Source organism: Macrobrachium nipponense, chromosome 46 (assembly GCF_015104395.2).
Source record: "Macrobrachium nipponense isolate FS-2020 chromosome 46, ASM1510439v2, whole genome shotgun sequence".
NCBI classification, from domain to species: Eukaryota; Metazoa; Arthropoda; class Malacostraca; order Decapoda; family Palaemonidae; genus Macrobrachium; species Macrobrachium nipponense.
Window position 1 is genome coordinate 38,942,640 of NC_061106.1, and position 25,904 is coordinate 38,968,543.

The window sequence follows — 25,904 nt, forward strand, 5'->3', positions numbered from 1 at the left end:
AAAGGTCTTTTACCTGACTTAACCTTCATCATTTTACTTTCTTTGTTTAATTATATTGATCTTACTTATGTAGTATCCTTTAAGAAGTTATGTTATTCTGTAGTACACCATGCCATGCTTGAACAAGCATGGCACAGTTGTCTTTGACATGAGCAAAATATTTTTCATTTTTGATGTAGAATGAATTTAGCAATATTTATAACAATATTGCTTCATTGAGTAGCAGTTTTAACAATACGAGTATTAAGTAGTGTGTGTTATGCACAGCACCCAGCAAAGGGCACCAAAGCCCTATAAGTATTCCCATATGCATTCCTTTCTTTGAGCTATTGCTCTTTATTTCCATTTGATGTCATTCCAGTAAGTTGCATAATTTTTTATTTAGCTTCCACCAATTTTCACTTTTTTCTTAGTTTGTAATGTTCTTATAGTAATACTAAAAGAATGAGGTAGTTATTATATGTAGTTCTCATATAATTGCAAAGCCATTTTAAAACATTACCCTTGAAAATATATGGCCTACAACTAAGTGTGAAAACTAATCAAGTGACCCCTATTTTCAAGTACATCCACTGTCTCTCAAACAGTATTGAAGTAGTCCCATTTTTTTTTTATGTTACAGTACACTGGAAAGTTAAGTACTGTATTCAGTGCCTTAATATTTAATATGCATTGAAAAATAAATACATTTTACTGATAGTTTATCATTAAAATGTATATAGCCATGAAAATAACAGAAAATACAGTAATAAATGAATATTTGTCAATGAAAAAATCCGCGAATTATCAGATTTTTCACGAATAATGTGGTGATAAGTTCCGAAGAAAAATCCATGAATTCTGAACCACAAACAGGCGATGGTATATATAAATATACAGTGGAACCCCCGTATTCGCGTTCTCCGGATTCGCGGACTCACACATTTGCGGATTTCTCTCGGGAACATTTCCCCTCATTATTCGCGGAAAATTTGTATATTTGCGGTATTTTTTTATGAGAAATATCCACAAATTCCTGTTTTTTTCATAAATTTCATCATAAAATGCACTTTTTGTAATAAAACTATTTAAAAAACCAAGTATAAAAATTAATAGTGGGTTTTTCTTGAGTTTTAACTAACAAAATAGCCTGTTTTTAGCATTTTTATAGGGGTTCCAACTATTCGCGGGCTCTAACTATTCATGGGGAGGTCTGGTACGCATCCCCCGCGAATATGGGGGACCACTGTGTATATCTATATATATATATATATATATATATATATATATATATATATATATAATATATATATATATATATATATATATATATATATATATATATATATATACGTATATATATATACATCCATACATATATATATATATATATATATATATTATATAATATATATATATATATATATTATATATATATATTATACATTAAAACATTCCCATAAACTATCATCTTAAAGCATTTCAATATCATTTTAATATTTCAATATTACTGGAATATTTTGGTATTTTAATATTGTTCCAATACGTATCATTTTTGAGTGGCATAGAGTCGACCTCTGGTATTTGAGGGAGATGTGTACCACTAACCCCCACAAATAGCTAAGATCCACAAATACTTAAAACCCATCTAAAAATGCTTAGAGCTGTCTATTTTGATAGTTCAAACACAAAAAAACTAAGCGCCTCAGTGGCGTGGTCGGTATGGTGTTGACGTACCACCTCAGTGGCCGCAAGTTCGATTCTCGGACATTCCATCGAGGTGTGAGAGATGTATATTTCTGGTGATAGAAGTTCACTCTCAACATGGTTCGGAAGTCACGTAAAACCGTTGGTCCTGTTGCTGAATAACCACTGGTTTCATGCAGCGTAAAAACACTATACAAACAAACAAACAAAAAACTAATAATGCTTCTACTTAAGTAATTTAATAGTTTTATAAAAAAAATGCATTTAGTTATGAAAATGATATGAAAATACAATAATCAGTAAATATTTCTCAGGGAAAAATACTGCGAATTGTCAAATTTTCTGCGAATACTGTTTTTGTAAGTTTCATAGAGAAATCCGTACATCGTAACCACATATAAGCAAGGGTCGACTGTATATACATATACATACAATGGGAGAAAACTGATTTATTACCAAACAAAGCTTAAAAACCAGTTTCTTTCCAGTTATTTAATCATTATTATTTAATCTTATTAATCTTATTATTAATGTTTGAAAATAAGTACAGGCAGTCCCTGGCTTATGAGATGGGGTTTCATTCTTGAAACGCGTTGTAAGCCGAAAATCGTCTTAAGCTGAAAAATCGTCAAAAATCCTAAGAAAACCTTACTTTTAATACTTTGGGTGTATTAAAAACTATGTCAACTGCATTTTTTATCAAAAACCCTTCAAATATTGGTTATTTTACATTTTTGGAGTCATATTTCTTCCGTTAGATTGGTGTCGTAGGGTCGTAACCCTGGAACATGCGCTGTTAAACCTGGAAGTAATTTCTGATTAATATAATTTAAAAGCGTTGTAATCTCGGGACACTGCGTAAGCCAAATCCGTCATAAGCCAGGGACTGCCTGAATTAGTACTTATTATTACCTGTATAATTACAGGTACAGTAATTATTATTTTTTTTTTTTTTTTTTTTTTTTTTTTTGTGCTCTATCACAGTCCTCCAATTCGACTGGGTAGTTATTTATAGTGTGGGGTTCCAGGTTGCATCCTGCCTCCTTAGGAGCCATCACTCTTCTTACTATGTGTGCCGTTTCTATGGATCACACTCTTCTGCATGAGGCCCGGAAAGCTACTTCAGCCTCTAGGTTTTTTGTCTAGATTCCTTTTGTTCCATGGGATCTTGGGATCGTGCCTAGTAGCTCCTATGATTATGGGTAACGGGCATAATCCCCACATTATTATTATTATTATTATTATTATTATTATTATTATTATTATTTAATCATATTAATCTTAATCTTCATACTTATATTAAAATTAGTAAATCCTTTTTTTATCATAAAAAAATATTGTGGAAAAATCCGTAAATAACTGAAGCCACGATTACTGAAATGCAAATAAATGGGGGCCACACTGTCTATATTATAAATATAAAGAAAGAAATTTTTAAGCTTGGCCGTTTTGTGGTGTTCAGCATATCACTGTCTTGCAGATAGGAAGAGATAACGACTGAAGCCATGATTACTGAACCACAAATAAGTGGGTGCCACTGTCTATTTATAAAAAAATATAAGTCACTGTCTCAAAGATGGGAAGAGATAACAACTGTAAGTTCCCATGTTCTTTACTTACAGGCGACATTCCTGTTAAGTTACAGGCCATTCTTATATTTTTGATAGGTAGTAGTACGTAGCTGTCAACCCTATTACTGTTACTGAGTTTTATGTGTGTGTTTTCTTTGCTTTTTTGTAGATAACTCTTGTTATTACTGCTACTCATAAGTCACATGTAATCTCCCTCTTAAAAGGATTTTCCAATCTTATGTAAGGATACTACTGCAGTGGATTGATAAATTATTTGGCTTTGAATTGCTTCCCAGTTCAATAATATTTGCTGCAAAACATTATTATTTTATACTTTAGCTTTTATATTTACGTATATGATTTAAAAGTCCTGGTACTTTTTCTTTATTGCCAGTCATTGTACATGCTGGAACACTTGAGGAATAAAGTTGCACAAACCAAATGTAGGTAAACAAGTATTTCAGTAATGCATAATCCTTTTTGTCTTGAGAAAGCAAAGGAAGGAAATTTTATATGTAGTTAATATTGATTTGGTATGCCAGTTGCTCCCCCCTTTGAACTTTAAATGGTCTTTTTTTCCAAATTCCTAGAATTTTTGGTAATTTTATTAAATATTTTGCCATGTTAGTCTATTCCACAAAAATTACAGTTAGTGACTACATATACTTATAAGTATAAGTCTATCACATTACCGTGATTCATATACATATATCGAACTACAAATGTCCTTTAATATCTAATTCGCTCTACCTCGGAATTAATATATTTTCATATATGCTTAACCGAGGGGGAATTTATAAGCGTTATAAGAATTGGCGATCGACAGGCGCGAACCAGCGACCTCCCAATTCCAGGACTGGCAGTGAAGCCTTAAACCACCCCGACACTGCGGTGTCGGGGTGGTTTAAGGCTTCACTGCCAGTTCTGGAATTGGGAGGTCGCTGGTTCGCGCCTGTCGATCGCCAATTCTATTATCGCTTAATAAATTCCCCCTCGGTTAAGCATATATGATAATATATTAATTCCGAGGTAGAGCAAATTAGATATTAAAGGACATTTGTTGTTCGATATATATATACTTATAAGTGTTCTCCACCATATGCTAAATTCAGTACTACATGGTATTTCTTATGAATATGCAATAGTACTGGTAAATATCACTAATTCTGTTACATAGTGGAAGATTTTACATACTTTTTAGAATCATATTTTCATATTGTCCATTTTGTAATCCGGTTTGTGCAACGTTAATAAGTTATCTTCATTCAGAATTATACCTGTATGTAGTACAATTGTTTCATGATAGTGTATATTTCAGTGCATAGTTTGAGGCTTATTGGAAAGAGCACCAGGTCTTAATGATTATCCTTTGTTTGGTACATTTTGTAATGACCATTGGTAAGGCGTGTCTTACTGGAAACATCAGATTGACCGTGCAGACCGAGTAGCCATTTTTCATAATCCTATTTGGAAATATATTTGATAATTCATATAGGCAAGATTTTCAGCATACAACGAACAGTGTGAATAATTAAGAAGACTGTCACCATGAGTATTCAGTTTATAGCCCATTGTTATGAAATCCAAGAAATCATTTTTGTGCTGTATTTTTATTTTTGCTAATATTAGACTTACAGTTTTTACTACAGTACTCAGATTTATGGTACATTTTGAAAACTTTTAGTATGCCCTTTAACATTTAGCAGATAATATGCACTAATGTAGTTTGGTGTTATCTTACAAATTAGCTCTCATCTGAAGGCAAATTTTGAAATGCGTAATGTTGATGTCATCAGTTGTATTAGAACTTTTCAAAAGCTTTTCTATTTTTTTTTTTTCGTTTTAAGCTGATTTAATGTTCATTATTTACGATGTATGTATGAGACACATGCTTTATGAATTTGGCTTGATTCCTTCTTGATACTTGTTGAGAGGGATGAGGATGCTGACAAAACCCTTGTAGTATTAACTTATAAAAGTCATCAAACTTAGTCAGTAGTCTGGTTGCATTATTTGATAATACCATTTTTGTAATGATGAATAAGCTATCAGTAAATGATTTTCATTGGTTGTTTTCATAATAGCCAGCAAATCACTGGTACCTTTCAATTAAAAATCACTTTGGTCCAGTGACAAAAAATTAAAACTACATTGTTAATCAGATAAGCTAATAATTCATTATTGACTTTCAAAATGGTAATGATACTGATAATTGATAAGATGATAAAGGAAATTTTGTAAAATATTACAAAACATTACGTAGTATTATTTAATACTAATAATGTTAGATATAATGACAATATATTAGTGACTAAACTTATGGTTTGGGCAGTAGATATTTCAAAATAGGTTTCTCTGGTCTGCTAATCAATCCTGGTGTGTATAGTACGGTCTGAATGTACCAAAATAAATATTGCTGAAAAAATTGCATTTTCAAGCTCACAGCTTTAGATTTTCTTTTGCTCATGTATACAGTAGTACATTACGTACTGTTTTATTTTGTAATAAAATTTTATATACCACTTACAATACATACTACGTTTGAAACCTATCAATAATTGATTGATGTGATACACATTAATTATCATGTACTGATGAAATTTGATTTTCGCTTGTGACATTTGCCATATATGCTTCATTGATAAATGATTATATTGATGACATTGGTGATATCTCCCCCTCAGAATCAGAAACGACCCATCTACGACGACCCGGTAGGTCAAGGCGCCAGCCTGTGGGTAATATATGGGTTTTCAGGGTAGTTTTACAATGCTTGGGGATTTCTGTGAAATGCTAACCTCTTTAGTTCAGGCAGGAGATATGGCTAGTACGTACTCTCCTTTTCTTATTGTGTACACCATTTCATGATAAATACAGTATGGTATGGTATTGATTGAATATAACTGGATTAAATCATATATTTTTCTTTGATATCTCCTGCCTTTCTAAAGGTTCACAGTATTGTTTTTTTAAATATGGGTTTGCACTAAGCACGGCAGTTATTCTTAATTGTGTTCTTGTAGACAGCCTTCAGGGTGTAGTTTTTAAAATAAAAGAGAATTTCTAATAAATTTATTTCAGGGTACTTTCCTGCCACAAACTCTCTTCTCTCTTATCTCATTCTCTCTCTCTCTCTCTCCTCATTCCCTCTCTCTCTCTCTCTCTCTCTCATCTCTCTCTCTCTCTCTCTCTCTCTCTCATTATGTAGTGTGACATAACTTGATTAGTGTAACTAAGTTTCTCTCAATGAGTAAATTTTTCTTGCAAGTAAAAATGGGAAAGCCTAAACTTTTTTTATGTAATTGTTCTGAGGATGGACTTTATGGAGTTGTATTATTCATTATTCTAAATTCAGATTTTACTTTTGGTCCTAGAATATAATTGCAGAATTTTATCTTTTACTGTATAGCAGCCATTTTGCTTGTTCATTTTTATCTACTACATGCATTTGATGAAATATGAGTTCAGTCTAATGTGTGTGTGTGATAGACAAAGCCATTTCATACTTTCTGTCCATTAGAATTCCTACTGATAATTATATTTGGTAACTAATTGATATATCTTACTTATATCACAATATTTTGTGTCCGAACACTTCACTAGTTATAGTTTATTGAAGTATTTCTTGTTTATTTATTAGTTTTATCAGCCTTTGCTAGCCTTTGAGGACCAAGGTACATTTTTTCTTTTTTTTAGTAGTCAAATCACTTCTTGTTGTAAGTACCAGGTTGGAGTATCATATTATTTTTCTTCTGTTTCATCCTGTATTCAAGCAGCAGAAAAGATGGGAAAACGTTATTGCTTTGTTCTGTTTTGCTGTTATGGTTGATTTTGTAATAATAATTTATTGTAGAGAGAGAAGAAAGTTGTGGCAGGAAAGACTATTCTACCACCATAAAGTCATGTACAATAGTTTGTGCTTTACAGTATAAACTGCAAGTTGAACTTAATTAAATTGTGGGAAGACCCAGTAAATATTAGTCATAGGTCTATCACATATAGTTCACTTGTAGTGAATACTTGATTTTTCTGGATTTTTTTTAGCCAGTCATTAGTTGTTTTCCCTTTTGCTTGATTCTCTTGTTTCTTTTGTAAAAGAGGTTTATTATCTGGATGTTAGATATTTCATTGTCTGACGTAATTGGATCTGTCAGACAACAGCACCAACAATTATGAGTATTTTAGTAATTTTTGTTGTTTTTGGACACTTAGGATTAGCATTTTGAATCAGGTGTATAATTACAGGAACATTATTGTTTTACTAAATGGATTTTGGACTGTTTTTACTGTACTTTAAATAATTAAAGTACTTTCCAGATTTCCTTTACTTACACTTCTAAAACTTCATACATCACAGTGATCCCTCTCACATTTGTATACTATTTTAAACATTTTTTGGATACTTGGATTGTGCTTAGGATATTGACAGCATGACATTGAATTTTTCAGTTGAAAGACAATTTGTGGGGTGCAAAGTGGCTGGGTAATTTGCTTGCTTATTATTCTCCAATAAAATAAAACTACAGTAGTTTTTGATTCTCATTCTTTCACGTTCTGTTAAAGTACAATTGCATGTATTTTGTTTTTTCCAGTAGTTCTTGACTGATCTGAAAAGGATGTTTTACAAAATTATTATGTAGATATTAATATCATTATCTCTATAAACCAAAAGTGATAAAGTATTCTACATTGCAGATGTGTGTGTGAGTGTATTTCTTTACTTTTGACATATTGGTAATTTTGTGTGCCTTATATCCTTACAGGCTTATTATAGCTTTTGCTTTTTGAAGAGGTAAAGAAGCCATGATCTGCTCTTTCTTATTCATATGAATTGTTAATTATTGTGATTAGCATTTTGCACTTAGACGCAGGATATACAGAGCTGTATGATGTTGCTGTTACACCCCATGAGGTTCTTGTAAGTTTTTCAACTTGTTTTTTTCCAGTTATTCTATTGTCATTCACCAGCTAAAGTAAACAGTATGAATCAAAAGACTGTACTATAATTAAGATTCTGCATTTAAAGAACTATAGTGATTTTTCTTTAACTCAGTATTCTGAACATCCCAATTGTATTTATGCTGGCAAATAAATAATACTGAGGGGGAATTATAATTTATAAGTGGTTTGTCACCTCATAGGATCAAACTGGCAAAAATGAGAACTAACAACGTTCAGTGATGCCCTAGTACACCCTGGTGATCTAGGGCATCACTGAACATCATTGGTTCTCAAGTTCAGCAGTTTGATCCTGTGAGGTGACAAACTACTTAACAATTATAATTCCCCTTTGGTATTATTTTTTAGGCCGATTGAATTGGTGTATATCCTATATATGTGTGTGTGTGTTGCTTATATAATGTCCTTGTGTTGGTACAAATATGAAAGTATTAGTATTACTATTGGGAGCAAGAAACTGTAATGTCACAATTTTCTGGTTCGAGTATGTATGTCAATTTCATATGTACTTAAGGAAACCTTTGAGGTATTTGGCACACAAAATTTCCAGTGGTTTTGTTGTAGATCTTTACTTATTTTTCAACATAATTTTTAAAGTATAAATCTGTTATAAGTTACTACTAGACTCATGAAATTTTATTTCTTCCACAGGATTTACAAACAGACAATGTAGTTACCACCTCGATCTTATCCATACTAAGATTTCTATGGAGTTGATAATCACTATGACCTAAAACTTGTGTACAGTAGAGATTATTACAGTAGGCATAACGTGAGAATGTTGGAAGTATAGCAGAAATTTATCATAATTTAGTTGACTTATCAGCCTTCAAGTGATTTCTTGAGTAAGAAATCACGTTGCTCGATTTGGTTAATGTAATGGAATAAGAAAAATATAGAGAGAAAACCACTTACACTGAATATCTGTTTTTAAATGCTTATAAATATGTTGCTAGTACTTTTCCCAGCTGTGTATACCTTTTTCTTCCTTAAAATTTATTCATTCTTAAAATTTAGGTGTACAAGTATGCTCTCTCTCTCTCTCTCTCTCTCTCTCTCTCTCTCTCTCTCTCTCTCTCTCTCTCTCTCTCTCTCTCTCTCTCTCTCTCTCTCTCTCTCTCTCTCATAGGAATAACTACAATTATTTGTTTCTTATCTTACTAATTTTGGTAAAGAATTTGCAATGATGGTCAAATTATTCATTCAGTACCCCTAGTAAAACTTTGTTGATAATGGACAGGAGAACTTTAAGTCAAACTTACCGAAAACTAAAGGAAAAATTTTTGGTAATGGCTGAAAACCTAAGTAATTGACCAAGGTTTTTTTTTTTTTTTTGAGCTAAGAGGGTAGATTACGAATATTACAATAAATTTTTTTCTTGGAGACTGTAACAGTTTTTATAAGGCTTCGCATAATTGATGATGAATTTTAATTTTATGGCCTCCAGTAAATAAAATTTGAGTAGTAGTGTTTGATATTTCAAGTTTAGTAAATGGTTGGTTAGAGTGAATATCATTACTTTGCTTAATAATGTTCAAAGAGAAATCATCTTTATGACAAGCAATAGCTGTTGCTGTTTTTCGTTAAATTAATTTAACATCATTCCAGGCATTATTTTTGGTTCTTACTACTTTTGCATGGTAATTTTATAGAAATATTAGTTTTTAAATATTTTCAACTTTTATCTATCACTATACCTTGCCATAAACGTATTGTAAAATACGTACTGTGAATTGATAGGCCATACCCTTTTTGTTTAACTTCTGGATCTAGTGGGCATAAGCAAATTGAATACAGAATGATAATGCTACTTTGACTCCAGTGAAACGTCGTATAAATTTGCACTGCTTATTTACCTGAGATTTTTGCAACCTGATTTAAAGAGCAATTTGGCCTGCCCATCAGTGCAGTTGTTTTGCTAATCATTTGCATACTTGAGGTCAAGATAGGTACAGAACCATTTGAATGAAAGCTTTGAGGGGGTGGGGGGAGATGCGTCTGGAGTTCAGCTAATTTTAGGACGTGCAATTGCACCCAGTCTTGTTCAGCAACTCTCTTTTAGTGAATAGATACATCTGTTAACTGTATTACAGAAATCACATTTAATGCTAGCAAGGCAGCATATGAGTACCAAATATTTATTTTTTAAAATGAAGATACTGCAATTCTAGTCATTTAATACTTTGAAGGTAAAGTCATTGCTTCAAAGGAGGAATTCATTTCTTTATAGTTTGAATCACTCAGATTTTCCTCCCTTTATTTCACATATGCACGAAAGTTCTTCATTCTGTTTTAATTATTCCCATCAGTAGATTTACATTTTCAGGATTACTTTTTCTACTCTTTAAGTAATTAGTTTGAAATATTTCATAAATGTTACATTGTTATCAGTATTATTGTCTTAACATGTTCATAAAATTCATTTTTTTTACTCTGTTTGCATTTCCCTTTTCATATTATTTGCCAAGTTCAATTACAATTTGTTGTAGTTAACCTTTAAAGAAGTAGATATTGTATATCTTTGTACATAAACACAAGTCTTTGCTTTACATTGTTTGGGTTTCCCAACTATATTGATATTTTTCAGGATTGTAAAAACGAATATTGCTTATTTAGTAGTGTGAATAGTTTTTATATATAGCAGTCCCAGTTCATAATAAGTTCAGATGGGGGTTCTGTATTAGTTTTCTTCTTCACAGTGGTATTGGAATTTCCTTTTTTATATATTCTATATGGAGACTTACTATCTTTACTAATTAAGCCATATAGTAGTTACATGTTTTTAGTTTTTTATTGTGTTTGATTTATTTTGATATGTAGGTTTTTCAAATGTGCTAAGACTATCTGCAGTATAAATATAGAATAAAGAGTCCTTCTTTCTTTAAGAGAAAGGCCTTATATTGTGTCAGTGAACTTTTGTTTTGATGCATTAAAAGACAGGTCTTTGAACAAAGGAAACTCAGAAGATAAAAAAAAAAAAAAAGAGAAATAGGGGTTCCAGAACTTTTAGATGAAGAATAGTAATTGCCACAGAAGTGAAGAGCTTATCTTTTTGTTTAGATAGAAAGCAGGTCCTAATTGATAACACTGAATGGGTCATCATCCAACCTGGTGTATAAATAAGATGCAAGAAAAAGTAAGACTGTAGATGAGAGATAGAAGGGGGAAGAATAATGTCCAGTAAGCATGTTGGTCCATGTAAGAAATTTGATACGCACCAAAGGGTTCTTGGGAAGGAGAACATCTCCATTCTTGTCATGTTATATAAAGTTTATGAATAAACTGTATACTGTTTAGTTTTGTAAATGAGCCCCTTGATGCTGAAACATGTAAAGCAAGTAGTTTTATTTTCCCATAAAAATATACAGTTCATCATTTTTTTATGCTGCAGAACTGATAGATTTTTCTTTTTTACTATTAATTAACTGATAGATTTTCTTTTTCACTAGTCATTATCTTTTTCATCACTCCAATTTAACTCTCGTAGAAATGTAATAAGTGGGTGGTGCAATGTGTGAACTCTTTTGTATGCTGCCGCTGAACACTTGGGGTTGTCACATTACTAAATAAGCGTTTTCAGATCTTATGTTGTCTGTCCAACTTTTGGTTGGGAACTAAGGTGAATGTAAAGCAGGAGGTTTGTGAACTGAAAAATGAGTACAGGTATTATTAAAGATTTTAGTGTTAGGCTTGATCAATTTCTCATGCTTAAAATTTATAGTTGGTATTTAATATGGGTAGAATATGTTGTTATCTTTTGGTAGCACACTCCTTACCTGCCGTCGGCATATCTGTATGACTCTGTTCTGCTGTACGTAAATGCTGTGAGGGAATTATTTGAAGCACCAAATAATACGGAGTCAGTGGAAGCACTAGCACGGAATGGAACCAAGATCAAAGAGCATATTAGGAGCAAACAGTATCAAAGTAAGCCTATTTTATTGTGTGTTAGGGGTTAATACATTTTTCATTATAATTTTCAACAGTCAATATCATAATTGACTTCTCATGTAGAGTATTGCAGAGTAATAATATTTATTATACATTTGATTCTTGTATTTTTTTATTATTTATTATATATATTTATGTGTAAAGCTTTCAGTATATCAGAAAAAACAAGACTGGTGTATATTGCAGGATAATGCAACATGCAAAAAACTTTTGGGATATCACTTTGGTATGAATATTTTTCTTTGTTATTATGTAGTAATTTATGATAGTATCCATAAACAAGATGATTCTTTACTTACGGAAATTTATTCTAATTTGAGTGCTACTGTTGCAATTCTTAATATTTTTCATGTGTGTATGTATTTCTTTACCATTTTATTGTCAAAGTATAAAAGAACATGTATTTTGCCTACTATTAAAAGCGGGGAAAATTAGTCTGCTCTCCCATTATGAGCCTGCATGCCACCCAATAGAATCTTTTCTGATGCAAGAATACACAGTTGCCTGTTGTGTATTTCTTGCAATTAAGATACATATTAGCTATCATAAATAGGTAGTTTTAAATCCAACATATGATTGACTAAACATTTTCCTCCCATAAATTGTCATGGGTGTTCCACTCCTTGAATGAGCACTCTACTGCAGTATTGCCTATGGAAATTGATTTATTTCATTTGAAATAAATTTGAGTATCTAAATTTATATATATTAGGTGATAAGATGACAAATGTGGAGATAAACAGAATTGGAAACAGGTTTGTGTAGGGGAAAAATGGAAAAGGGTGTTTTGAGATGTAAGCTCGTGAAAAGTGTGTATAATTCTTAAGTGTTTGGAGGGAGGAGGAGAGGATGACCTACAAAATGCTGGAAGGGGGGAATGAAAGAGGATTTAGAGAGGAAAGGCCTTAGTAACCAATAATCTTGAGAGAACTCAAGATATAGGTGAGTAGTGCTGTCCACTTGACTCTATGCACTGCTCTCAGTGCACTGGTGTTCAGACTTCTGTATACATAACTATATGGAACAACTTATGTGGTAGAATTATTTTGCATATGATTTCATCTTTAAATCAACAGTTTGAATATGGATGTGTGCTTAAGAAATACAGGTTTTGCACTAGACTTGATGCAATGCTTATAGCTTAAAATGAATGAGGCAGTGATGATTTTCTTGTTTCTTTTCCACTGAGCCATTCCATGTTTGGGGAAATGAGATTTTGTTGAAATGTGTATATGTATATATATTATATATATATATATATATATATATATAATATATATATATATATATATATATATATATATATATAATATATATAAATATATAATATATATATATATATATATATACAGGCGGTCCCCGGGTTACGACAGTTCCGGCTTACGACGTTCCGAGGTTACGACAGTTCGGCTTACGACGTTCCGAGTTACGACGCTTTCTCTTAAATATTCAATGGAAAAATCGTCCTGGGTTACGACGCTTGTTCCGAGGTTACGACGCTGACGCTTCCGAAGCTCCGAGTTAACGACGCTTTTAAAAAACGCATACTATGATAAAAATCCTTTATAGTTTAGCACAGTATATTAATAGAAATAAGTTTCTGGTTAGATTACAACAAAAATTTTGAGGTTATGATGATTTTCGACACTTTTTATGTCGTATTTTTCTGTTTTTTTAGTGACGCCTCATATGCGGAACTAGTTTCCGAGCGAATGAATACATACTAGCTTGCGGTGTGCAAAGTTTACATATAACAGTCCAAAAGCGCAAATAATGAAAAAATCATTGCTTGTTTCCAGTAATAATAACAAAACAAAGTTTCTGGTTAGATTTTTGATCAGAGAGAGAGAGAGAGAGAGAGAGGGCGCATCTTTCGACGCTCCGAGTTAAGGACAGAGAAGTGTTCGTTTCGTTAAACGGCCTCTGACTCATGCCAGTAAATGTTTTGTTGATACAAATAATATAAGCCTATTTAAAGATACGTTTACTTTAATTAGTCTATATGATACGTAAATAGTAATCAACTGTTCTTGTAGCCCTCAAGATTTGGCAAAATCGAAGTATCCAAAGAGAGACATTATCCAGTACACTGGAACCTTGACATACGAATTTAATTTGTTCCGTTACCATCGTCGTATATCAAAACAGTTGTATCTCAAAGCATTTTTTCCCACCCTAAAAATAATGTAATATGTATTAATCCGTTCTAGCGCTATGAAACCACACCTAAACACAGCTAAATTACATATAATATACACAATTTATACACAAATAAACGAGTAATAACACACATAATGATAAAATAACATAGCAATGTGATAAATGATAATAAATGTTAATAAAATCAATTAAAAAAAAGAAAGGAATTTTACTTACCACAACGAAAGATGTCGTGAGGCCAGCAGGGGGAGGAGGTAGGGAAGGGTGGCAGGGAACGATTTGTTCTCTTTTTATTTACGTATGTACACTAATAACTACGTAATAAACACAAATGAAATAACATTGCTAAACTAATTTTTATTTATTTTTTTAATCAGTTCGTAGTTTAGAAATAATGGGTGATGCCTTTGGAAGGTTTTTATAGCTTCCTTCTGCTTGATGATCGTGGATATTGTAGAAGGATTTCGACCATACTCGTTTGCCAAATCGACGATACGAACGCCACGTTCATGCTTTGCTATAATTTCATGTTTTGCTTCCATCGAAATCATTTTCTTGGGTTTTTTCTTATCACCTGCTTTGTCTTTAGCTTTGAGACCCATGGTTAATAATAAAATAGACAAAATAACACGAAAAATAGGCACAAATACAACGAACTAAACAACGACGTGTTAACATGCAGCACCAACAAACAACAGACTGAACGCCATTTATCGGTCGCCTATACAACTAACACTCATCGCAAAATCGTATCTCAAACATTTCGTTGTATATCAAAGCTTATATTTTCGCGCAAATTTTCTGTCGTAATCTCAAACATTCTTGTATATTAGCTTATATTTTCGCAAATTTTCTGTTGTATCTCAAAACATTCGTATATTAGGGCAACCGTATGTCAAGGTTCCAGTGTAATTTGATCAGAGAGAGAGAGAGAGAGAGAGAGAGAGAGACGCCTTGGCAACAATGGTCTGGGGATTGACGTAACGTTTATTTTCTGAACAGATAGGACAGAGAAGTGTTTGTTTTCATTAAACGGCCTCTGACTCATGGCAGGAAATGTTTTGTTGATACGTACTAATATATAAGCCTATTTAAAGATACGTTTACTTTAATTAGTCTATATGATACGTAAATAGTAATCAGCTGTTCTTGTAGCCCTCAAGATTTGGCAAAATCACTCCAGGTTATACATAAAACTTCAAGAATGTAGTGTCACCAGAGGATTACAATAGTTTTTACCTTCAAGAACCAGCATTCTTTTATGAAAAAATAACTCCAGGTTGTACATAAAAACTACAGGAAACAACATGTAAGTGTAAACCAAAGGATTACAAAGTAAGGTTTTTATAAACTTTTTATTAGTTAAGGCATATTTCCAAGCGTTGTTCCGGCTTACGACGCGTCTCAAGAACGGAACCCCCCCTAGTAAACCCGGGGATCTGCCTGTATATATATATATATTTATATATATATATATATATATATATAATATATATATATATATATATGTATAGGTATATATAGTATATATATTATATATATATATATATTATATATATATATATATATATATATATATATATATATATATATGGTTATATATATATATATATATATATATATATATATATATATATATATATATATATATATATATATATATATATATATATATATATATATATATTATATATATAATATATATGTATATATGTATATATAATATATATATATATATATATATATTATATATATATATATATATATATATATATAGTGGTACCTCGACATACGAAAGGCTCAACTTACGAAAAACTCGAGATACGAAAGCAAATACGAAAAATTTTACAGCTCTACATACGAAAATTGCTCAAGTTACGAAAGGTTGTTGCTGTAAAGTCCCGAGATTCGCCCGGACCACTGAGAACAATTTTGAAACTCCCGCACCGCCAACTGAGTAAACTCGCCACCATCCTCCTGCTCTCCCATTGATTCCTGATGCTAGTCACCCCATAAGATCCTGCTCTCCTATTGGTCAGCATCTACCCCTTGTGCTTTAAGTATTCTATTGGTAAAAGGATGCTGTAAATTGAAAAACTTATTCATGCAATACATTTAATAAAAAAAAAAAACATTAGGTAAAGATAGAATAAAGAATAGAAATGAATGGTTATTTTACTGTTTGGTAGTTTCAGTAGTTGAAGAGAGATAATGAAAATTTATGGCTTACTGTGTACTAGGAAAAGTGATTGCTTGGCGATCGTTCGATACTCGTAAGTGCTGGATGTAAACAGAAGTTTGGAAGCTTTTTTGTTTGTTTGTTTATTATAGTTAATGGTTACTTAATAATTATTTGAAATGAGTACATGCAATACATTTAATAAAAAATTGTGAATTAGATATCATAAAATATAAAATAAATCAGACTGCCAACAAATACGTATTTTTTAGAATTCTTCTTCTGTTTTAATATTACGTTACGTATATGTTTCATTATAGCTGTCAGTAACTCGGCATCTCCATTAGGTAAAGATAGAATAAAGAATAGAAATGAATGGTTATTATACTGTTTGGAAGTTTCATTAGTTGAGGAGAGATACTAATGAAAATTTATGGCTTACTGTGTCGTAGGAAAAGTGATTGCTTGGCGTTCGTTTGGTACTCGTAAGAGCTGAATGTAAACAATCGATTGGAAGTTTTTTTTTTTTTGTGTATTATAGTTAATGATTAATTAATAATTATTTGAAATGAGTACATACTGATTATTTATACATTTTATTGGCATATTCTAAGCTTTTAGCTTCTTAGGTTTAGATGTCAGAATCATAGACTAGGCTACAGTAGCAACCGCTAACATAGGCTAGGCTTATTGCTAAGGGACATATGCTAAAGTCCTAATATATGCAGTAAAAATGGGGTTGAACATTACATGCAGTTGAATATTACTCAAGTATGTACAGTATGTTGCCTTTTTGGAGTCACATTTCTTCCGCCGGATCGGCGTCGTAACCCTAGAACATGTGTTTTAGGCCTGGAAATATAATTTACTGGGGTGTTTTTGGAGGGCTTGGAACGGATTAGCCATTTTACATGTAAAATGTGGTCCAAGATATGAAAACCTCATGATACGAAGAGCGCCTCAGAACGGATTAATTTCGTATCCCGAGGTACTACTGTATATACGTATATATATAGATATATATATATATATATATATATATATATATATATATATATATATATATATATATATATATATAATATATATATATATATTTATATTAATATATGTATATATAGTTATATAATATATATATATATATATATATATATATATTATATATATCTATATATATATTCTATATTATATATATATATTTATATAATATATATGTATATATTTATATATATATATAATATGTATATATATATATATATCTTATATATATATATATATATTATATCTATATATCTATATATCTACATATCTATATATCTATATATCTATTATATATATATATATATCTATATATATATATATATATATATATATAATATATTATATATTATATATATATATAGATATATTATAATATATATCTATATCTATATCTTCTATATAATAGATATATAATTTTTTTTTTTTTTAATAATAATATATAATATAATATATAATATATATATTAATAATAATATATATATATCTATCTTATATATTCTTATATCTATATATATATTAATATATCTATCTCGAATCTATCTATAAATTTATGTCTCATATACTGTCTGTATTGTATATATAATTGTATCTCTATATTATCTATTATATTACATATATATATATCTATATAATCTCTATAATCTATATAATCTATATATTGTCATGTATGTTAATGTCATGTATTTTAATGTATGTAGTATGTCTGACTGTATGTATGTATATCAAGTTGAAGACGCTGTAAATTGATGTAATTCATGGCGATGCAGCGACTTATGGCTGAAATCAACAAATGGCACGGCACTAGAACAGATCCCTGTTATAAGTCAAGGATGTGCTGTATATATAAAGGTAGCTTGAGTCTTATTATGAATGTCAGTTGGAGAGTTTGTGTTCAGGGAATTAGTTGGGTATAATACAAATTACTTGAAGTTTAGGGAAATTAGTTTTCTTCATTTTTTGTCTAGCATTTTTCTGAAATGCAGGTGTGCTCAATACGTACAGGAAAGAGCCCCACCGTATGCATTTATTCTTACCATTTTTGCTTTTCACAGTTCCATATATGTACCAAGAGGAAATATCAGTGTGAGTTGATTGTATCTAGTCTTAAGATAGTTTGTTTTCATTCTTTTAATATTTCCCTTATTTTACAGGTATCCTGGGGTTTAACATTTCAATGGATGTAAATGCATCCAGTGAAGGTAGCTATAGTGTATACTATTTTTCTAACTGTGATGAAAAGCAGAAGCTATACAACTGCTCAAAATGCTTAATCAAGATCAGTGACTATTACAGTGAGGTGAGTTGTTAGAATAATTATATTTTCAAGTTCATTGTGATGCAAATTTGAAAAATGTTATACAGCACAGTATTTTAGATTCTTTGGAGAAATTATGTATATAACTGTAAAACAAAATGAGTGACTTATATTAGTTACTCTTTGTTAGTTCTTGTGAACACAAAATTTCATGTCCTCAAATTATTTGTCTTACTTCCTGAAGCACACTGAGGGTTTTTTTTCTAAGATTTTGACAAATATTGTTGCAAGTAATACAGTAGACTGTATTCGTGGGGGATGGGTACCACATCCCCCTCGAATAGCTAAAACGTGAATACTTAAAACCCCTCAAAAAATGCTTAGAACTGCCTATTTTGTTAGATAAAACATAAAAAAACTAAAAATGCTTATACCTGAGTGTATTAATATTTTTATCACAAAAAGTGCATTTAGGCATGAAGATGATATGAAAATACAGTAATCTGTGAATATTTTTAAGTAAAAAATACCATGAATAGGCACATTTTCTGCAAATATTGGGTTATATTCAGTCCATAGAAAAATCCGCGAATAGGTGAGTCCGTGAATACTAGTAGGAGTTGACTGTATCTTATTTTGTACTTATGTTGCTATGGTAAACACATTTTAAGATAATACAAAATATATGACATTAGTTCAGTTTTGCCAGTTAGTTATATTTTTTTAAAAATCACTAAATATGTGTTAGCATTTACACAAACTTTTTCTTGTTGAACACCATTTTGCTCTTCCCTTGTCAGTTCCTACACAATGCTCTCTTTTGAGTCTAATGTCATAATTTTTTATATAAAAAAAAGAACGATTAATTTAAAATGTTGCTTAGCATGCCAGGAATGTGTATGGTAAGATTTTGACTGGAAAGTAGACAAATTACAAGTTTATTAGGGGAAAAGCAGTATTTTGTACATGAACTTTCCTGCCAGATATATACTTAGCTTACGTCTCTGACGTCACGACAGAATTCAAAACTCGCGGCAAATGCGACAGGTAGGTCAGGTGATCTACCCCACCCGCCGCTGGGTGGCAGGTGTATGAACCAATCCCCCTTTCCAGTCATAATTTTTCTGTCGCCGGTGTCGACTACATCTGTTGTCGATACCTCTCGATTTTGGATTATTACTCGTTTTCGCCCTGGATTGTTTCATCGGACTTTTGGTGAAGTACCTGCTCCTTGGCTTGGCATTTGCGATTTGTGGACCGGTTTTTTATTATTCTTTTGATTATTCTTGGAATTTCATTATGTCTGATTTAGAAATTAAGAAATCAACTATGTTCAGAGTTTGTTCTGTTAGCGATTGTAAGGTGAGGCTACCGAAAGCTGCGGTAGACCCTCACACAGTATGCATGAGGTGTAGGGGGAATGACTGCTCATTTATTAACCTTGTATGAATGTGGTAATTTGAATGAAGAAGAATGGAAGGCGCTTTTCTTCTTATGTAAGAAAGCTTGAGAAGGACAAGGTTAGGAAAGCTTCATCTAGGAGTTCTAGTAGGTCTCGCGCTAGCGAGTTTGAAGTTGATAACCCTGTTGTAGACGTAGCGCCTTTACCAGTTTCAGCCCCTGCTTCCTGCATCGAAACCCGAAGATGCGCCTTCGGAGGTGGACACTATGAGAGCCACTATTCGCAGCATGGAGCTGAAAATTAAAGTGCTAGAAGGTAAGAGTGATAGCAATTTGTGCAGTGATCCCAGTGCAGTGGAGGGTGCGTCTGATCGGACCGTCCCTAATGCTTCTAGGCCTAAGACCTCTTCCAGACTCCCAGACCCAGTGGAGGAGGAAAGTCGAAAGCCGCAGGAAGGTTAGGGAGAACCCCCACCGGTCAGGCGTCCCCTCGGTAGCGCCTGATGTTCGCTCCCAGGCTACCTTGGATCGCGCCAAGAGAGAAGTCTTACGGCAATGCTTCTCGTCTTCGCCTTCTCCTTCGCCCAGCGTGGTTAGAGCTCCTCGGAGCTTCTTGGCCGTCGAAGAGAGCCTGGCAGGCTTCTTTCGCTCTCCCTCCAGCCCTGAAGTTTTTTCGGAAGATCCTGGATTGGATGTGAAGAAACCGAGGATTTCTTTGGAGTTTCGCTCTCCTAGTAAGGATCGAGCTGCGTCTCCCGTGAAGGACTTTGTTAAGTCTCCTACACGTGTTTTGGCTAGTCTGCAGGCGCAGATTACGGCTCTGGCTGACTCTTTGATTGTGACTTCTTGTCGTAGGAAGGACGTCTCGCTCCCGGTAAAGAAGTCCCAGGCGCTCTTTCTCCCAGGTTTTTACGTCTATTCGTCAGTTAACCACCCTCCTCTCCCAAGAGTGGATCGTAGTACGAGGCGCTCTTCAACGGACAGGCGCTCTCCTGCGGACATCATTTCTCCGTCGGACAAGGGGCATGCTTCCCGGTTAGACGAGCCTCTCCTGACAGGCGCTCGTCTCGAGACAGGATCTCTTCCCGATGGCAGACGCCAGGAGCCTGGTAGGCGTTTTTCTCATGGTAGCCGCTCTCCTTCAGGCTTCCGCTCTCCTGTGACCAGACGCCCTTTGGGAGACAGGCGCTCTTCTCCTGTCAGCCCGCCCTTCACTTAGCAGGCACCAAGAGCCTGGTAGGCGCTCTTCTCCTACAAGGCGCTCTTCTCCTGATTTTCGCTCTCCTCGAGTTAGGCGCCGGGAATCTGTCAGACGCTTCTCTCCTGGTAGGCGCTCGTCGTCAGAGATTCGCTCTCCTCGCAGCAGGCGCAAGAGCCTGATAATCGCTTCCCGCATGGCAGGCGCTCTTCGCCAGGCAAGCCGCTCTCCTTTAGACAGGCGCCAGGATCCTGATAGACGCTTTTCGCCTAATAGGCGCTCTTCGCCAGATTTTCGCCCTGCGTTCGTTAGGCGCCAAGAGCCTAGAATACGCTCTCATCCTGACAAGAAGGAGTTTTCAGGCAGAATCTCAACGGAAGTTATGACTTCCCCGGTTAGATGTCAGAGTTCTTCCAGACGTTCTTCCAAGGATGGACTCTCGGCTGAGGGACAAGACAGCCTATCATCGTAAGGATCGTGAAGGATCTTCGGCGAAGAAGAACAGGATCCCTCGGAAGAAGAAATTCCTAAAGATTCCTCCGTTTCTTCATACAAGCGTTTGACGGACCTGTTGCTTCAGGAATTCGGAGACGCCCTTTCTCCTGTCGCCCCGCCCTCGCCTCTATCGTTATTTTCGACCTCGAAAACTTTGAAGGTTTCATCCTGTGTCAGGATGAAGCTGCAATCTCTATGAAGAAGGCGCTTAGAGGTTTTGGTGAGTGGCTTCTTCGAAGGAAGAGAAAGGGAAGACTGGTGTTCTCTTTCCCTCCTTCTAAGCTAACTGGAAAACTAGGATTCTGGTATGAATCGGGAGAACCCTTGGGCCTCGTTCTTCCTCCTCGGCAGACTCGGACTTCTCTTCACTGGTGGATTCCTCTCGGGCGCTATGCCTCATGTCTGCTAAGACGACTGGGGGATGAATGAGCTTGACCACCTGTTGAAGGGAAATGTTCCGAGTCCTGGAGGTGTTTAACTTCCTAGACTGGTCTTTGGGCGTTTTGGCCAAGAAGACGCAGACCCCGGATTCTATTTCACTGAGGATCTTATCAGTGTTCTCACGTGTATGGATAAGGCAGTGAGAGATGGATCGAGTGAAGTAGCTCCCTTTTCGGAGCGGGAGTAATCAAGAAAAAGATCTGTTTTTAACTGTTCGTTCCTGACGAAATCAGTATCTCATGCTCAGAGAGCCTCTCTCCTGTATTCTCACTCTCTCCTCAACTCTTCCCTAAGAAGATCATTCAGGATGTTTCTTGTGCCCTTTCAGCTAAGGCTACACAGGACATGCCTAGCCCAGTCTACCAGGAAGCCTCACTCTTCTTTCCAGGCTAAAACCAAGAGAGAGACTCAGTTAGGCAGGAGCCCTTTCGAGGAGTCCCTCCTGCCAGAGCTTCTTCCTCTAGAGGATCTAGACCCGCTAAACGAGGGAAGACCTTCTCTAGATCCATCAGAGGGAAGAAGTAGGATTCAAGTTCTCCAGACATCAGTGGGTGCCAGACTTCTGAAGTTTGCCGACGTCTGGGCCCAGAAAGGGGCGGACAACTGGTCACTCTCGATTGTCCGCAAAGGCTACCTCATTCCCTTCTTATCAAGACCTCCGTTGACGACGACTCCGAGGGAGTTGGTAGCCAAGTACAAGGACCCCATCATGAATCAAGCCCTCTCTCTAGCAGTAGATCTTATGCTAGAGAAGGAGGCGATAGAACTAGTGAAAGATCCTCATTCTGCGGGTTTTTACAACAGACTGTTCCTAGTTCCCAAGAGCTCAGGAGGATGGAGACCGGTTCTGGATGTAAGCGCCCTGAATGTCTTTGTAGAAAAAAGGAAGTTCGCCATGGAGACAACTTCTTCAGTGTTGGCGGTCTTCGTCCAGGGGACTGGATGGTGTCCCTAGATCTTCAGGACGCTTACTTCCATGTGCCTATCCATCCTTCTTCACGGAAGTTTCTGAGATTCATGATGGGAGGGAGATCTTCCAATTCAGGGGCCTTGTGCTTTGGCCTTTCCTTTCGACAGCCCCTCAAGTTTTTCACGGGTTTAATGAAGAATGTAGCGCAGTGGCTACATTTGGAGGGAGTGAGGCTGTCTCTCTATCTAGACGATTGGCTGATCAGAGCAAGCTCACAAGAACGATGTCTGGAGGACCTACAAAAGACACTTACCTTACCAAGTTCGTTGGGGCTTCTGGTGAACTTCCAGAAGTCACAATTAATCCCCAGTCAAGAGCTGATATATCTGGGGATTCGGATGGTTTCTCCGGATTTTCGGGCATATCCGTCACCAGAGAGGATTGCTCGTTGCCGAGAGAAACTAACGACCTTCCTAGAGAAAGATGCATGCACAGCGAGGGAGTGGATGAGTCTGTTGGGGACACTTTCCTCACTGGAGCAATTCGTTTCTCTAGGAAGGTTGCATCTCAGACCTCTCCAATTCTTCCTTTACCGGAATTAGAGGTGTCTCTCTCTAGACCTGGAATTCTCCTTCATGATATCAAAAGGAATCAAGAAGGACCTTCTGTGGTGGGCAGATCCTCTCCGATTTGCAGAAGGTCTGTCTCTGTACATGCCAAACCCGAACCAAGTATTGTTTTCCGACGCGTCGGAGACGGGTTGGGGTGCAACCCTAGGGTCAAGAGAAGTGTCAGGCACCTGGGAGGGGGAACAGGTGTCCTGGCACATCAACAACAAAGAGTTGATGGCAGTGTGGTTGGTGTTAAAAGCCTTCGAGCCCCACGTCCGAAATGCTATAGTTCAGGTCAACTCGGACAACACCACAGCCTTGGCTTACATAAGAAAGCAGGGGGGGACACACTCCTTCTCCCTGTACGAAACAGCGAAGGACTTGCTGTTGTGGTCTCAGGCAAGGAAGATCGTTCTCCTCACCAGGTTCGTACAGGGAGAAAGGAATGTCAGGGCCGATCCTCCGAGCAGGAGGAATCAAGTGCTCCCCTCGGAGTGGACTCTGCACTCAGAAGTTTGCCAGGACCTGTGGAGGTTATGGGGCAGACCTCATATCGACCTATTTTGCGACAGCAAAGAACAAGAGAATAGACCTCTACTGCTCCCCGATCTCGGACCCAGGAGCAGTGTCAGTCGATGCTTTCCTTCTAGACTGGAGACGGTCTGGACGTCTATGCTTTTCCTCCATTCAAGATTCTGAGTCAAACACTCAGAAAGTTTGCGGCCTCGGAAGCGACAAGGATGACGCTGGTAGCTCCATTCTGGCCGGCCCAAGATTGGTTCACAGAGGTACTGGAATGGCTGGTGGACTTTCCAAGAGCTCTTCCACAAAGAGTAGATCTGCTCAGACAACCCCACTTCGACAGGTATCACAAAAAGCCTCTCTCAATCTGACTGGCTTTCGACTGTCAGAAGTCTTGTCAGAGCGAAGGGGTTTCAGCTAAGGCAGCGAAGGCTATCGCCTCAGCTAGAAATGGGCCCTCTACCCTTAGTGTCTACCAGTCGAAGTGGGACGTCTTTCGCCGTTGGTGCAGAAACCAGAAGCTTTCCTCTTCCAGTACCTCTGTGACCCAAATCGTAGATTTCCTGGTTTTTCTCAGGGAAAAATGCGGTCTTGCAGTTTCGACCATCTAAGGATATCGGAGCATGTTAGCAGCTGTGTTTAGGCACAGGAACTTAGATATCTCCAACAACAAAGATCTACATGATCTGCTAAGATCTTTCGAAACTTGCAAGAAACCCTCGTCTCAAATTCCGAGCTGGAATCTGGATGTGGTTCTTCGTTTCCTGAGGTCCTCGAAGTTCGAACCTCCCCCCCAGTCATCTTCTTTCAAGGATCTGATGAAGAAGGCTCTGTTTCTTTTGGCTTTAGCATCTGCCAAGAGAGTTAGCGAGCTTCATGCTCTAGAAGGAAGGGTAGGTTTCAAAGGAGATTCCGTGATTTGTTCCTTCCTTCCTTCTTTTCTAGCTAAGAACGAGAACCCCTCAAATCCTTGGCCAAGGAGTTTTGAGGTTCCAGGCTTAGCTCCCCTGGTAGGGGAAGAGCCGGAGAGAACTCTTTGCCCTGTGAGGACTTTAAGATACTACCTCCAACGGAAGAAGTCTCTTAAGGGCATTAAGGACAGACTTTGGTGCTCTGTAAAGGATCCCAAGTGGACCATTGTCTAAAAATCTATGTCCTTCTTTATTAGAAGCCTTGTGAAGGAAGCACATTTGGCTTGCGGTGAGGATCAGTTCAAGCTTTTGAAAGTCAAGGCTCACGAGGTTAGAGCCATTGCTACGTCCTTGGCTTTCAACAAGAATATGTCACTCCAGAATCTGATGAAAGCAACATTCTGGAGATGCAATTCAGTATTCACGAACCACTACCTAGAGACGTCAAGATTACTTACGATAAGTGCTTCGCGTTAGGCCCGTATGTATCGGCGGATTCGGTGCTGGCAGGGAGCTGAAGCATATCCTTTGTAAATTTTTTCCCCTATTGTTTGTATTGTGTTTTTATGGTTGTTTGAAAGAGGATGCGGGTAGGCATCTCTTTCTATTCGTA

The 25,904-nt window shown here is 35.5% G+C and overlaps 1 protein-coding gene across 1 annotated transcript in view; it reads left to right on the plus strand.

Annotated features, from left to right (window-relative positions):
• The window catches only part of LOC135214923 (receptor-type guanylate cyclase Gyc76C-like), a 380,810-nt gene that overhangs the window by 265,666 nt on the left and 89,240 nt on the right, over positions 1–25,904 (plus strand). The window contains 3 exon segments of the mRNA XM_064249403.1: positions 5,942–5,971; positions 11,981–12,143; positions 18,699–18,844. Coding sequence (XP_064105473.1) covers positions 5,942–5,971; positions 11,981–12,143; positions 18,699–18,844 — 339 coding nt within the window.